Source organism: Carica papaya, chromosome 8 (assembly GCF_054855325.1).
Source record: "Carica papaya isolate Zhongbai chromosome 8, ASM5485532v1, whole genome shotgun sequence".
NCBI lineage: Eukaryota > Viridiplantae > Streptophyta > Magnoliopsida > Brassicales > Caricaceae > Carica > Carica papaya.
In genome coordinates this window covers 11380759-11396185 of record NC_142316.1, presented here as the reverse complement: position 1 = coordinate 11396185, position 15427 = coordinate 11380759, and the positions used below count along the sequence as shown (strand labels likewise).

The window sequence follows — 15427 nt, the reverse complement described above, 5'->3', positions numbered from 1 at the left end:
TCTTGAACAATCGAATATAAAGATCGCTCTGATGCCATATTGCGAAACGAAACATGAAGCAATTAAAGATTTGTAAAAAATCTAAATAAGATGTGAAGCTCAAGAAGAAGAAATTGGAGAGATGCTCAAAAGAAAAAAGAAACAGTTGTGAGAGCACAAAGAGAAATAGCTCATTGGGTTTGGTGAGATCAGAATGAAAGTTGTATTTTCATTAATAACATCTTGGTATTTATACATACACAATTAATGTGCTTAATTAGCTGGCTAATTACATCTAATATCTTAATAATAAAGTAATTATAACTAACCACAGTTAATTGTTAACTATTCAACTGATTATGATTAATTTCCAACTACAATTTGATAACTATGGTTACTCTAATAAAGCTAAAATATTCATAAAAAAATTTTTAGTTCTAATAAAATAATTTGGTTTAAGTTATAGAATTATTAAAACATGAAATTTTGATATCTTTAAAGAAAAATATTTTCGAATAATTTTGTGATGTTTTCATAAAATATTTTAAAAATAAATTTAAAATTCTAAAAAAAATAAAAAAATAAGAATTGAAGTTCTTTTAAAAGAAAATCATGTGGCATATTGCATGTGTCCTATATAATATATTACTGTAACGAAAAATAGTTCATGTTCTGCAGGAAATTTTTACATGGAATACATAGTGTTATATATAAGAAATAATGTGTGTAACACACTATATATCATCATAATATATAGTATGTCATGTATCTCAATAGATGTGTCATGCACAATATTTCAACACAATACAATAAGAGATGTAAATCTATCACGACCGATGTGTCACATGCAACATATCAATGCAATACATTAAGACTTTTCATGTGTCATGCACATCATAATACACAATTGAAGATCAAGAAAAATCAAATTAAGTTTTAATATGTTGTCTATACGATTAATTAAGTTTATCATATAAACATTAAGTAATGAAACTAATTGAAGTAAATATGATAAACTTAATTAAATCCCTTAATTTAAATCAATTAGTTAAATTATTTAATTAATTACTTTGTATTTAGGATAAAGTAACTAAAAAATCAATTGTTTTATAGGCCAATTAATTGAAGTTACCTAAATTTTCTAGGTGGATCTTAACTTAGGCTCAAATAATAAGTAGACGAAAAGAACTTAGATTGGGTCTCCTTAATTAAGGGCCCAATACTTAAGGAGAGAATAATTATCTTCCATGGATAATTAATTAAGATTAATTAATCCCATTTATCCTGTTCCTGTCCAAACAAGGTGGTTATGTGCATATTCCTTGCGAATTAAAGGATAAATAGACCAAGACCAGGATCTCAAATTTTGTTAGTGGAAGATGCCTAGTTCAAGTTATCTATGGAAACCATCCACGTCTATTCAGCCCCTGACTCCATTCTTCAACGCTCTTGCTTCCTCTGACTTTACTCACCTTCATCCTCCTTGTCTTCGTTCTGTAAAGACCAAGAATTTTAATGGCAGAATCTACTGCAACAACGATGATACGAATAAGAAACAGTCACAACCTACGGGTATTCAACTTTATGCTGAGATTGAGAGGTATGGCCCCCGTCTGCAACCCTTAAAGCTTTTCAATTTCTCATCACTGATCGTTACCCATAAATTAAAAACCGGTACTCTATGATTGAGAGGTATCTCTGTGAATTCTCAGATTACTGACGGAGACTGTAAAACAATCCCAAGGTCCTTGGGGTCCTTCCACAAACTGGACTGAGGTTGAGGTAATCTATGATAGAACTTCTCTCTCGATTACCTTTTTGTTTTAGGGTAATGCCCCGTTTGTTTCTCATCAGTCGTATTTTCCTGTTAGAATTCCTGACTCATTATTATGGAACTAAGAATTGTTTTAACATTGTTTCTACAAGTTCATATTTTTCTCTTTGAGAATGAATTTTGAACCTAGTGTCATTTACTTAGTTTTAGCAGGGGCAAATTAGAAGGGCATGAGATGAATTAACGTGTGTACGTTGAGTTATTTCTGTTGTCAAGGATTAATGTGTGAACATATAGAATCTGGATGCATATATTTTTCTTCATTTTAGTAATCTATCAGTTTGGAGAAAAAAAAAGTTGGTCCTTCTAATCTTCTCTGATGAGTTCCTCATCAAATTCTTATAGGGAGCATGGATCCTCAAGCCAAGAAGCTCGAGTCCTAAGTCAGTTGTTCATTTTATTGGTGGTATATTTGTTGGAGCAGCGCCTCAGCTTACCTACCGTTTGTTCCTTGAGCGCCTTTCAGAAAAGTGAGTTGTTATAGTATGAAGGGGTGATTGCCCATTTATTGTGTTACCTGATACCAGTCCATTGGTATGCATGCAAGATGGATGTATTTGTTCGGTTCTCAAACTCTATTTCCTTTTTCAATAATTTAGGATTAGAATTTGAACTATGACCTTTAATTCTTTAAGCTGCAATTTTGCTGTTGGTTGTGTCCTAGAAAGTTTAGTTTTAAAGTGACTGTTAGAATCATTTGTTGCTAAGACCAGAACAAATTAACCATTTAATTTTTTTTGGTCAACCAGGGGTATATTGGTAATTGCAACTCCTTACGCAAGTGGATTTGACCACTTCCTCATTGCAGATGAAGTACAGTTTAAATTTGATAGATGTTGCCGGTTTCTGCAAGAAACAGTGAGTTTGGAAATATAATATGCAAAAATGCCATTTCTGCATTGAATTCTTTTTTCACAAAAGAGGAAAATATATATAGAAAAATAGTTTACTGATGGTTTATGTGTAACTAGGAACAAAGAGACATAGGAGTCTAAAGACTGTTTCGTTATACAGGTACAAGATCTTCCTACTTTTGGAATTGGCCATTCTTTGGGATCTGTCATCCACCTCTTGATTGGTATTGGAAATCTTCAAATATTTTGTTACTTTTAAGGGTGCCACTGGTTTTATTAGATTAAAGGCTTCATTGTTCAGGATCAAGATATGCTGTGCAAAGAAATGGGAATGTGTTCATGGCATTCAACAACAAGGTAATTGAGTTCTTATGTACATTTCAAAGACAGAGAAGTTTGCCTCTAGTGGTGTGCCACATAATAGGTTTTGCATGGAGTCTCTTGTGAGATGAAATGCTACACTAAGGTAGAGTATACACCTAGTTTGTTAAGTGGGGAAGGTCCTATCTGCTCCTTACCCTGTTTTCATACGAACGCGTTGAATTTTCTCTGTGTTTTCCTCTTCTCAGGGAAGCTTATTATATTAAATCAGGCAATTTTATGTTTTTCATTTTATCCATTTGACTCTTTATTTTCCCCATGGATTTGAGGATGATCATGCTCTATCATGATTGCACAGGAAGCAAGTTTAGCTATCCCTTTATTCTCACCTGTTATTGTCCCAATGGCCCAAAGGATTGGACCACTTCTATCCCAGATTGCATCATCACCAACAGTTCGCCTTGGGGTGAGATTTAAGGCCCTAGCATCTTTTTATGACTCGCAGAATAATATTTTTGAAGCATGGTACTTTAGTTGCACATATGAAAATCATCTACCTCTTGTTATTGGATCATCAGGTCTCCGTTCATCATATCATGATGCATTCATTCTGTACTGGTTATTTGGAGATATGATCATTTCACAAAATGGAGTTTAATTATGGCATAGAAGTCCTCCTGTTTCCTGTTCAAGGCTATGTGAACAAACACTATTATACTCTATGTCTAGAACTATCTGTTATTATTATTATTGAAGTGGTACTCCATTCATATTAAATCAAATCATATTGCTAAACAGTTTTTTGGAACTGGATATCTTTACATGATTAAAAGCCCCTGGTTTTACATGTTGGCTCCCTTTTGCTAATGAATCTGCATTTGCTAACGAATTTGCACATGTTTTCTTCTCTTAAACCAATATATATATCCTGGTTGGATTTATTTCTTTTTGGAGCTTATAGTCTGAGTTTGAGAAAAATAGACTGCTATAAGTATTTAGTAAGTTCTTTTGGTGTATAAGCTGAAAATTAGTCCCAAACAAGAAGCTACTTTTATCTGCTTCCTTCTTTTATCTTAATAACTTCTAAAAATTAAGCTAACTCAATCAGAGCTCTTACTCTTGATATTACTTCAAAATAGATCAGCTTATGTTTTAAGAGCTTATAAGCTTAAAAATTAAAAAAAAAAAATGCAAATGGCTTAAAATTTAGCTGGTCATGTTTTATATACATTACCAGTGACCTATATCTAAATGAGTTTCACCCATCTTCATCCATGTTCCTGCCTGGATCACCAACTACCGAGCCATCAACACTAATTTTAAGCTAGCTGGGTTTCGGCTTTTACACTTTGCATTTGTATATGAAAATTTCTAATTAAATGTTTTATTTATTGAATTTTTATTCATGATACTTATTTGCAACAATTGAATATATAGAAAGAATGTTAAAGAGAGTTTTAATAGAAAACTAAATACAAATTAGTCCCCATAAAAGAAAAAGAACATTCAGTTATAGAAGTCGACTATAATTCTGCTTGATAAAAAGATTTCTCTAAAAATATCAGTCTGTATAAGAATTAGACTTATGTGAGAAATGGATTCCTACGCTCCCCCCTAATCATGAGCAAACTAAGCCTGGAACTCAGTTCTTTGAAAGCCCGCCTGTGTAATGTCTTTATGAAAATATTTGCAATTTGATGGCAAGACTAAATATGTCACAAGGATAATGCTCCTGACTCTATCTTCTCTTCAACAAAGTGTTTATCAATCCTCACATGCTTAGTTCGACCATGATGAATGAGTTTTTTGCTACTTTTATTATAGATTGATTGTCACGTACTCCTTCATAGGCTCGAAATAGAAAATTCTCAATTCACCCAATACCTTTTGTATCCACATTCTTTCACAGATAATCACGTATTAAAACTCTAAACTCAGCCTCAGCACTACTCTTGAGACCATGGAATGCTCATTCTCCAAAGAATTAGATTTCCCTATATGTATGTACAATATTCAGAGATGGATTTTCTATTAGTTATAGAACCAGTCCAGTCTCCATCAGTATATATTTCTACCTGGCTTCTATTTTTCTTGAAAAAACAATCCTTGTTCAAATGTCATTTTTAAATACTTGAGAATCCGAAACACTGTTTTTATATGTTCTTCAGTTGGGTTTTTCATGAATTGACTTACCATATTGACAGCAAAACTCATATTTGCTCTCATATGCGAGAGGTTAATCAATTTATCACTAAATGTTGGTATCTTTCTTTGTCAACTGGAGCATTGTCAATGTTACTTCCCAGTTCAATATTAGGTTCCATGGGTGTTTGCGGACTTATATCTAAACATTTCAATCTCTTTTAAAAGATCCAAACTATATTTTACTGAGAAACTGAAATTCCTTTCTTTGATATAACAATTTTCATTCTCAAGAAGTACTTGAGATTTTTTAGGCATTTAATCTCAAATCCTTAAGCTAAGATGTTTTTTAGTCTGAGTATTTCTTTTTTATCATTTCTTGTAATTATTATATCATATACAAAGATGAGGATTCTCCTTTTTTTTGAAGGATCATGCTTCACAAATATATTATGATTTGTTTGACATTGATTATATTCAAAACTCTTGATTTTCTGAAGTATTCAATGATATCGTATCTGAATTTGGATTGGATTCATGATTCTAATAAGGTGTTGTGCCTCTTTCTGTTCTTGTTCCTTCTGGTGTAAACGTAAACTTGAGGTTTCTCAGTGTGGTGAGTAGATTCAAATCTAGATGTCTCATCTCGATCTATGTTTTCTAGAGACTGAATAGGTTTAGTTGGAGAATGATGAAAATATTCAATATTAGAGTCCCAAAATTTGAATTCTTGTGTATTCTTCTTTCCTTAAATACCAATTATTTAGTAAGATTGGTTTTCACGAAACGCGATATCTATGGAGTTATAAAACTTTCAGGTGACTGGTGAATAACATTCATATTTCTTTTGGTTCAATAAATACCCAATAGAGATGCATTTTATTGATTTGATGTCTTCTTTTGTTTATGTGGTAGTTGTGTATGTGCAAAGACTGAATAACCAAAGATTTTGATAGGTAGGATAAATGGAAGTCGAGTGGTAGGAAAGTATTGGAGCATAAGTTGATAAGGTGTTTGAAACTCAAGGACCTGGAAAAACGTTATGTTGATAAGGTAAGGATTGTAGTTAAAACAACTTCTCATTCGGAAAATTTTGGAACTTGAGTTGTAAACATAAGAGACCGACAACTTCCAAGAGATATTTATTCCTCCTTTAAGCTATTCTGTTTTGTTGATAGGTATTAACACATGAATTTTGATGAATAATCCCCATCTTTTTCAACATATATGCCCAATTCAATTCTTTTTCAAAGTATTTTTTGTATTGCTTGTCTTCAACATTTATATTTTTGTCTGCAATTGAGTTAGGACTATGTTATTGAATTTTCTAAATGCATGATCAACTTCTGATTTTTCTTTCATGATGAATAGGCATGTAATTTTTGTATGATCATCTACAAAGGATATAAACCATGTAGTACTAATATTATTTTTAATTCTAAATGGTCCCTATATATTACTATGTACCTTAGCAAATAGTTTAGAGGTTTTGTACAGTAATGTGGGATATATAGACGAGTATATTTTGAAAATTAATATATTTCACAATGAAAGTTTTTCAGATTTTTATTTTTAGATTGTTTTGAAAAAATTTTTGAAGGTATATAAAGTTTGGATATCTCAATCGATGATGTCATAACATAAGTATACCAAGATTGTCTAAGTTGGATTGTTTTGAGACTCAACATATAATGTATTGTAGGATTGTCTCCTAAAATATCAATTATCCTTGAACCCAGAATAAACCATAGCTTCGCCAATCATCCTTCTTGAATCCAACTCCTAAAATTCACATAAGTTTGAGAAGAATCTAGCAATATGGTTATGATCTTGGGCATGTTTGCTTACTGATAACAAGTTGCAATCCAAATTAAATACATAAAGTACTTCTTTTAAGGTTAACTCCTCTGAGATGGGGATATCACCTATTCTGACTACTTTTGAGTGATATCCATCCGATAATTTTACTGTGAGGTTCTCATTATATGGATTATATTCTTGGAGGAACATTTTACTTTCTGTCATGTGGTCAGGTGCCTCTTTGTCAATGATTCAAATATTTTGACTTCCAGAAATATTATTAAGAGTACTAAAAGAATTACCTTTTTGGGTTAGTTGTCCTAAATCCAATATTGTTACTAATGGAGCTTTGATGTAGGAAACTTTTTTGGAAGACTTCTATATGCTCTTTGCTGAATGCATATGATTCCTTAGCGGTTACAATTTCCTCAATAGATACATAATTTTTCTTTTCCTTTGTTTTTAGCTGAGTTTGTAGTCTTCAATTAACTGGTTTTCTATAAAATTTTCAACAACTGTCTCAAGTATAACTTGGTTTTCTACAATAATCACACTACAGGTTTCCCTTTGTCGATTGTCTGAGTTGGGATGAGGACCCCGAATAGCCAAAACAGATTTTTGCTTTGTAGTAGGACTTGTGAATCCATTTTCTAACATTACTTCTTTACTTTCTCCTCTTACTTCGGAAATACCTCATAAATTTTAGGTAATGGTTTCATTCCAAATATTATTCCTTCTTTTCATCTAGATCTTTATTCAATCCCATGAGAAATTTCAAATTTCTTCTCTTTCTAAAATTTTTTTATACTATTTTGTATCATCTGGATAGGTTCACGCAAGTTCTTCAAACTCATCGAGTTGTTTCCAATCACTAATGAGCATACCGTAGTATTGGGTTAGGGATAAATCTCCTTATCGCAGGTCGTGGAGGCTATATTCAATGGCAAAATTTTATGACGTGTTTTCTTTGCTTGAGCGTAACTCCTTTGCCTGCTTCCAAGTTTTGTATGTCGTCCTGTACAATAAGAAATTCTCACTTATATCATTTGTTATGGAGTTAATCAGTCATGATATGACTAGATTTTTATCGGCCTTCCAAGTTTGGGAACTTTTGATTTTCGGCGCTCGATTGGATGGCTTCTTTAATGAAGTACTCTTCTTTCTCATATAAACATCTTGATTGATTGAGACCATTGAATATAGTTGCTTCCATTTAGCTTATGGCTGATGATTAGAATCTGAATGGCTTCTGATTCGCATTGTCTTATGGAAATAATTCCATTAGGCCGAGATATGATTTCAAAGAGATCATTGGTTCTTGTTGTGACCATTCTGTATTTAGTTATTGGCAAGAGAGAGGAGAAAAAAACAGATTGCTCATGGCAATTTGTGGCTGGCCACGCATGGGCTTCACACACCAGCTTCTCGTTACTAGACAGACTATGGTTGTTTGGCAACAGCTTAACTAGAGGTGTTGGTATGAGATTGGAGGCTGGTGTAGGATGTGATGGTATAAAAGTTTGGATTTGTGAGAGGTCACGGTTGCGAGAGCTTGCACCGGTGAGTTTGGCGGTTTGCTATGGAGTTTTGTTGGTGAGCTTTTGGGGTCGGCCGATCGGACCCTTCTGGAGCTGATGGTGGTGGAAATGTCAACCACCTCTAGCAGGTGGTTGGTGAATAATGCTAGCAGCTGTTTAGGGTTTTCTTATTTTTATTATTTTGCATTTTTTTTCCAGAAGAGGTTGAGACTGTTTGGATACAGTGTTTTGAGAAATTGATCTAGGATTTTTTTAGCTCTGATGTTATGAAAATTTGTAATTAAATTTTCTGTTTATAGAAATTTTTATTTATGATAATTAATTTATAATAGCTTAATATATAGAAAAATGTTATAGAGAGAATTTTAGTAGAAAATTAAATATAAATTGTTAGAATATTACAAAATATATCACGAAATATTCTTATGTATTATTAGTTGATTTCCTTACATTAATAGGATGATTTATGTTTTCATATATAGATAACTCTTCTCTGTATATATACTCATAACTCTGTGTAATGAAATATAAGTAAATATTAAGTATTCATTTTCTTAATTCTTGCATGGTATCAGATATAGGGTTAGGGTTGGGGTTTTACGGGTCAAAATTACATCAGACCAAAAAAAATAGTTGAACAATCCATTCCTAGAGCCGGAGAAAAACAACCATTGATTTTTGGCCTGTTCTGATTCTAGCCAGTATGGTGGTGTACGCGGGAGAAGCCAAGGAGATGGTTTGCGCGATGGATTGAGGCTGCGTGCATCGGGCTTGCGAAGGAGCGCATTCCCTTGCGTTTTGGTTTCCCGTTCAAGGAAAGAAGCCATAGAGGAGCTCGGTCGGTCGGTTCTGTGCATGAAACTAGAGGGCCGAAGAAGGGAAAGCTGCGGTGGAGCAGATTGCATGACAAAAAGCGAATCTCCACTCTCTGGTGCGATTTGGGGCGTTTCTGCGAGTGTCATTCCGGATTAAGGTGCGCATTAGAGTTTTGTGGTGACTTCCAGTTGAAAGGAGGTATTTTGGTGATTTCCAGCAGGGGCGCATGCCTTTTCGGTGGCCACGCATGGATTCCGGTGGTGGTAGTGTGGTTCTCTTGGTTTTCGTGTGTAGAGAGGTATTCTGTTTTCTTAAAATTTCTAATTTATTTGCAGTGTTTTTCGGATATCTCTGACTATTGTGTTTTGGGTATTTTGAGTGATATTTTTTATAATTCTTGTATTGAAATAATGATAATATTGTATGTTATTACCATCGTGATCAAGAGCATATAAAGTGGTACTGTAAGAAATTGCAAAATTGAAATCAGATGACACATGCCGTGAATATTGTTGCTGCTACTGCTAGTTCATCTTCTGAGAGAGCTATTATGATTTCAGCTACTGAATATGCTAAATTCACTTAATATCAGGAATTTTTGAATAAATTTTCTACTCTTACTGAATTAGAGAAAAAATGTCTTATCTCCTCCTCGAATAGATGGATGAGTGATTCTGGTCTTACAAATCACATGACAAATAATTCTAATATTTTTTTTAGTTTTCAATCACACAAAACACTTTTTCCTATAATTATTGTTGATTGATCGAACTATAGCATTGTGGGTTCCGGGACTAAAAAACCAACTTCATTTATTACTTTGTCATCTTTATTAAATCTACCTAAATTTGCTTGCAATCTTATTTCTATGAGTAAGTTAGACTAAATATTTGAATTGATGTATTACATTCTTTCATTATCACTGTGTTTTTCAAGATCTTATGACGAAACAAATTATTAGTAAATGAAATATATCAGATGGTCTCTATATTCTTGATACCTGGGTTCCTCTATTTGTTGTCTGTTCTAGTATTATTTTTCTATTTGAAATACATTACCAATTAGGACATCCTTCTCTATCTGTGTTGAAGAAGTTATATTCTCAATTTCATGATGTACATTTATTGAATTACGAGTCATGTTAGTTTGTAAAATATCATCGTAGTCTGTCAGATTCAAGGGTCAATAGACGAGCTGAGTCTACTTTTGAGTTAGTTCATTATGATGTTTGGGGGCCCCTATTCTGTTCCGTTCAAAAAAAGCTTTAAGTATTTTCTTATCTTTATGAATGATTTTCTCAAATGATTTTGATATATTTTATGAATAATTGTTTTGAAATATTCTCACTTTTGTGATTTTTGTGCTAAAGTCAAGATATAATTCAACATTTCTGTGCATGTATTGAGAGTGATAATATTAAGGAATATATATCAAACTTATTTCAAAACTATATGATTCAACATGGTCACCAATCATCGTGTGTTAATACATCATCTCAAAATGGAGTCGCTGAGAGAAAGAACATGCATTTACTTGAGACAGCTCAAGCTCTCTTGTTCCAAATGCTGATGTTGTTTTCATAACATGTTTCTTGATTAATCGTATGTCATCTATAGTACTTGATGAAGATGCTCCTTACAATCTTATTTTTCTAAACAAGTGTTTGTTTCTGGTGTAACTTAGAATATTTAGTAACACTTGTTATGTTCGAGATGTGCAATCTAGTGTGACAAAATTGGACCTAAAGGTCGTGAAATGTGTATTTTTATGATGTTCTCGCCTTCAGAATGATACCGATGTTACTATCTAGATCTCAATAAATATTTGGTATCAACTGATGTTATTTTTTCAGAGAATACACCGTTCTTCTCTTCATTGTCCAAGTCTACAAGTTAGGAGGCGGAAAATAAATGACTCATATATTTTCATATCAGATGCCTCTACTGAGCAAACAGATAATAATATTTCTTCAGATGATATGCTTTCAGCTCTCCTTGAGCAAATTGATGACAGTGTTAGTGTGCCTCTGACCCAAGTACCACCACCAATTGTTCATGTTTATTCCAGAAGACACAGACTAATGACACATGTGCTACACCAGATCCATCGTCATCTGACTCTGCCTCGTAGAACCTTGATCTTTCTATTGGTCTTCGTAAAGTTAAATATTAGTGCACCATTTCTCAACCAATTTATCTCATTACTAATTATGTTTCATATGATTATTTGTCTCCCTTGTCTACCTCTTTCATTGCTTCTACAGATTCAATTTGCATACCCAAGACAGTTAAAAAAGTTTTGAATCGTTCTGGTTAGCACAACGCAATCCTTGGGGAGATAAATGCTTTCAATGAAAATCATACTTGCGATTTGGTGGATTTACCTAAAAGAAAAAGGGTCATAGGGTGCAAATGAGTTTTTTCAGTCAAAGTAAACTTAGATGGCTAAGTAGCAAGACTAAAGCCCGACTTGTAGCAAAAGGCTATATTCAGACTTATGAGGTCGATTATTTTGATACTTTCTCTCTATTGGCCAAACTTTCATCTGTTTGTTTATTCATATCTATTGTTGATGATATTATCATTACAGTAGATGGATGTGCAGGAATATCCTCTCTCAAATTATTTCTACATACCAAGTATCACATCAAAGACTTGGGTCAGTTAAAATACTTATTGGAAGTAGAAGTAATAAGAAGTAAGAAAAAGATTTTCTTATCTCAAAAGAAATATGTATTTGATTTACTTGCAGAAACTGGAAAGTTGAGAGGTAAACTATGTAACACAATAATGGTACCAAACGTACACCTTACTAAAGATGATAATGACCCTCTTGATGATCTGAAAAGGTACAGACGATTAGTTGGGAAACTAAATTATCTCACAGGAACTCGTTCAGATATTGCATATCCTGTCAATGTTGTTAGTCAATTTATATATGCACCTACAGTCAAACATTGAAAGGTTTTAAATAGATTTTGTACTACCTAAAAGGTGCTTCAGGACTTGGTATACTATTCAGCCATCATGGGTACACTCACATTAAATGCTTTGCAGATGCTAATTGAGCTAAATCTAAAATTAATAGAAGATCCACTACAGGTTATTGTGTTTTCATTGGTGAGAACTTGATATCATGGAAGAGTAAGAAGCAGACCATTGTGTTCTGGTCCAGTGTAGAGTGTGAATACAAAATTATGACTCAGTTCACATGTGAAGTCTTATAGATACAACACCTCTTAATGGAAGTAGGTTTGAATCTCATATTACTTTCAAAACTTTGGAATGATAATCAAGTTATCCTTCATATTATCTCAAATTTGGTGTACCATAAAAAAACCAAATACATCGAGAGTAATTGTCACTTCATTCATAAGAAGATTAAGGAAAACTTGATTTCTATCAGTTATGTGAGAACAAGAGAACAATTAGATGATATATTCACAAAAGTTTTAAATGGAATCTAAGTTGAATATCTTAACAAGTTGTGCATGATCAATATTTATGTTTTATCTTGAGGGAGAGTGTTAGAATATTACAAAATACATTATGGAATATTTTTATGTAATTATTAGTTGATTTTCTAGCATTAATAGGATGATTTATGTTCTCATATGTAGATCCCACTTCTATGTACATATACTCCTAACTCTATATAATGAAATATAAGTAAATATTCAGTAGTTCTTTCTCTAATTCTTACATAAATCAATTTCATAAAAAGAAAAGAACTTTTAGTTACGGAAGTCAACTATGATTCTGTTTCATAGGGAGATTTCTATGAAATATCAATCTTTATAAAAAATTAAACTTCTACAAGAAGTTGATTCCTAGAGTATACTTTTGGATGAATTAGTAGAAGCCTTTTCTTATGGCATTTGCTCCTTTTCTTCACTGATAATTCTTTATATTTGATGCATGGATTTTGAGCCTCATCTTGTCTGTAATTGTGTGCTTGTTATCCACCTTTGCCATGGAAATGCACTTAGAAAACTTGTCCTTTTAATGTGCCTTTGCTATCATTTATTATATAGATCCTCTCTTACTGAAAAATTGACTTGCAGGCAGAAATGACTCTGAAGCAAATTGAGAACCTTACTCCTCCCATCATGAAACAAGTTCTTCCTTTAGTTGAGCAACTTCCGCATTTATACATGGACTTAGTTAAAGGAAGAGAAGATTTTTCTCCAAAACCAGAAGAAACACGACGACTTGTAAGTGAAGCCTCTTTAACTGTTGATACACCTTGGTAATTACATTAAGTCTTCCATGGTTGTCTTTATGGGCCATTTTGTATGATGAACTAATTTATCATGTTTTGTAAACTTTGATTATTTTGTGTCTTGATCTTCTATTACTTTTCAGAAGTTGATATGTAAAATCAGCTCGTCTTTCTTAAAGGTGTTCAGTGACAATTTTGATGCTTTGAGTGATGGTGCATTGCATGGTGCGATGATCAGTGAGTAGGAGACAGTACTTAGTTAACGGCTAGGTCCAAATCTGGAACTTTAGGATACTTCAACAGACTACTTGAGGGGTTTTTCCATAAAATGATTGAAAATTTCTTAGTATAGTACTTTTTTCTTTTAAGTTCTTTGATACCTTGTTAATACAAATATTATACTTTTTCTTTCAAAAACAAAAAGTTCTAGAATAACTTGTAAAAAAAATGCAACTCTCTTCTGCACTGATCTTTTTTCTCGTATTTGAACTTTCCTGTTGTTTATAGATTTTCTACTGTTGACACTTAAAACATTCTTTCAGATAAAGTCATACTATGGTGTTTCGAGGAATCTTCTCATAAAGTTCAAAGATGACACAATTGATGAGACATCAACACTAGCTCAGGTGCTTAGTTCAGAGTCAGCCATTAGTTCAATGCTAGACATGTCAATTCGGTTATTGCCCGGAGATCACGGGCTTCCTTTACAACAGGTATGTTTTGTACCAACCTTCAGTTATCAATCACCATGGCTTTTATCCTGTTAAAATATTTATAAATTGCAGTTTTCAAAAGAACTATAACTTTTTATTCAAAGTTCAAGTACTTAATGGAGACAAGCAACTTTTTGGCGGTGGATCAACCAATTATATATAGTTTTAAAAGTTGATTCAGATTATTGAGTTAGACCATATTTTCTACTTTTGGAGTTTAATTTTCCTTATTTGCTTGTCTTTGATGCCTAGTTTCAGAACAAGTAGCATTTTGATTGAAGCATTGAGATGAGACCTTGCCCCTTTCCCAATATTTTGTTTTCTGTTCACATTTTCCTATTCTCTTCTCCCAATCCATCTTTTTCTCTGTTCATCTTCTCTAATTCCAATTCTCTTGCTTTGTCTTCTACCCCGAATAACACGTTCTGCTCAATTATCTTGCAGGCCCTGCCAGATGTTCCACCAGCTATGGCAGATGCTGTAAATCGTGGAAGTGAACTTTTTGCAAATCTGACAGCTGGAACACCGTGGGAAACAGTTGTGAAAGAAGTAGGTAATTCATTAGGTGTGGATTCAAAGATCCTCCGTGCAGAAATATCCAAGGATGTTGAATTGCTGGTGGACGTAATCACGTCTTGGATGGCTTCAAACAGCGGACCCAAACTACTGAGGCCTTAGATTAGGACATTAACATCAGGCCAAAACACTGGAAAGGAGTATTTCTGGATTAATACTAGGTTATTGCCTTCAAGAAGATTCAAAAGGCAGTAGCTTCTGCTGTAACTGTCATTTCAAATCAAGGATTTCTTGAGTATAGAAATGAAATACTACTTGTAAACTTTTCAAGTTACTCTTTTTCCCCCTTGTTTTAGAAGCAAACTGAGGAGGGTCTATGTACAGAAATACCTTGGAAATAACTCCCGGTTGTAACCGGCTATCAGATCTAATTTTTTATTTGAATTTTTGATCTCCCAATATCAGAAATAATTACAGGACTTTTGAATAAAAGTTTGCCTGACATTTCTTTTGAAAATACATGTAGCATTCCTCGTGTTTTCTGCTCAAATTCCAGTGAAAGCTACAAACCATCTCTTTATTCAGCGTCATATTGTATGAGTTCTTTGGTTTTTTCCATAATGGAACTTAAAGACTAGACAATATGAATATTTTCTTTATTGAAGCTCTATATTATTTTATTTATAACATGTA

The 15427-nt window shown here is 33.1% G+C and overlaps 1 protein-coding gene across 3 annotated transcripts; it reads left to right on the top strand.

Annotated features, from left to right (window-relative positions):
* Window positions 1-1291: 1291 nt before the first annotated feature.
* LOC110810737 (Gut esterase (DUF1350)) lies at window positions 1292-15178 on the top strand. 3 transcript variants are annotated; one of them, XM_088210238.1, is made up of 10 exons: window positions 1304-1579; window positions 1692-1761; window positions 2159-2283; window positions 2563-2671; window positions 2828-2891; window positions 2969-3024; window positions 3347-3454; window positions 13348-13497; window positions 14048-14218; window positions 14663-15178. In XM_088210238.1, exons 1-10 carry the CDS (start codon window positions 1359-1361, stop codon window positions 14894-14896), a joined length of 1308 nt encoding a protein of 435 aa, XP_088066364.1. In that variant the 5' UTR covers window positions 1304-1358; the 3' UTR covers window positions 14897-15178. The 3 variants fall into 3 exon arrangements, with proteins under 3 accessions (XP_088066365.1, XP_021892700.1, XP_088066364.1); XM_088210239.1 differs by lacking the exons at window positions 14048-14218; window positions 14663-15178 and adding an exon at window positions 9167-9582 and having other exon boundaries at window positions 1292-1579; window positions 11137-13369; XM_022037008.2 differs by lacking the exons at window positions 14048-14218; window positions 14663-15178 and adding an exon at window positions 9167-9582 and having other exon boundaries at window positions 1294-1579; window positions 13348-13490.
* Window positions 15179-15427: the final 249 nt, after the last annotated feature.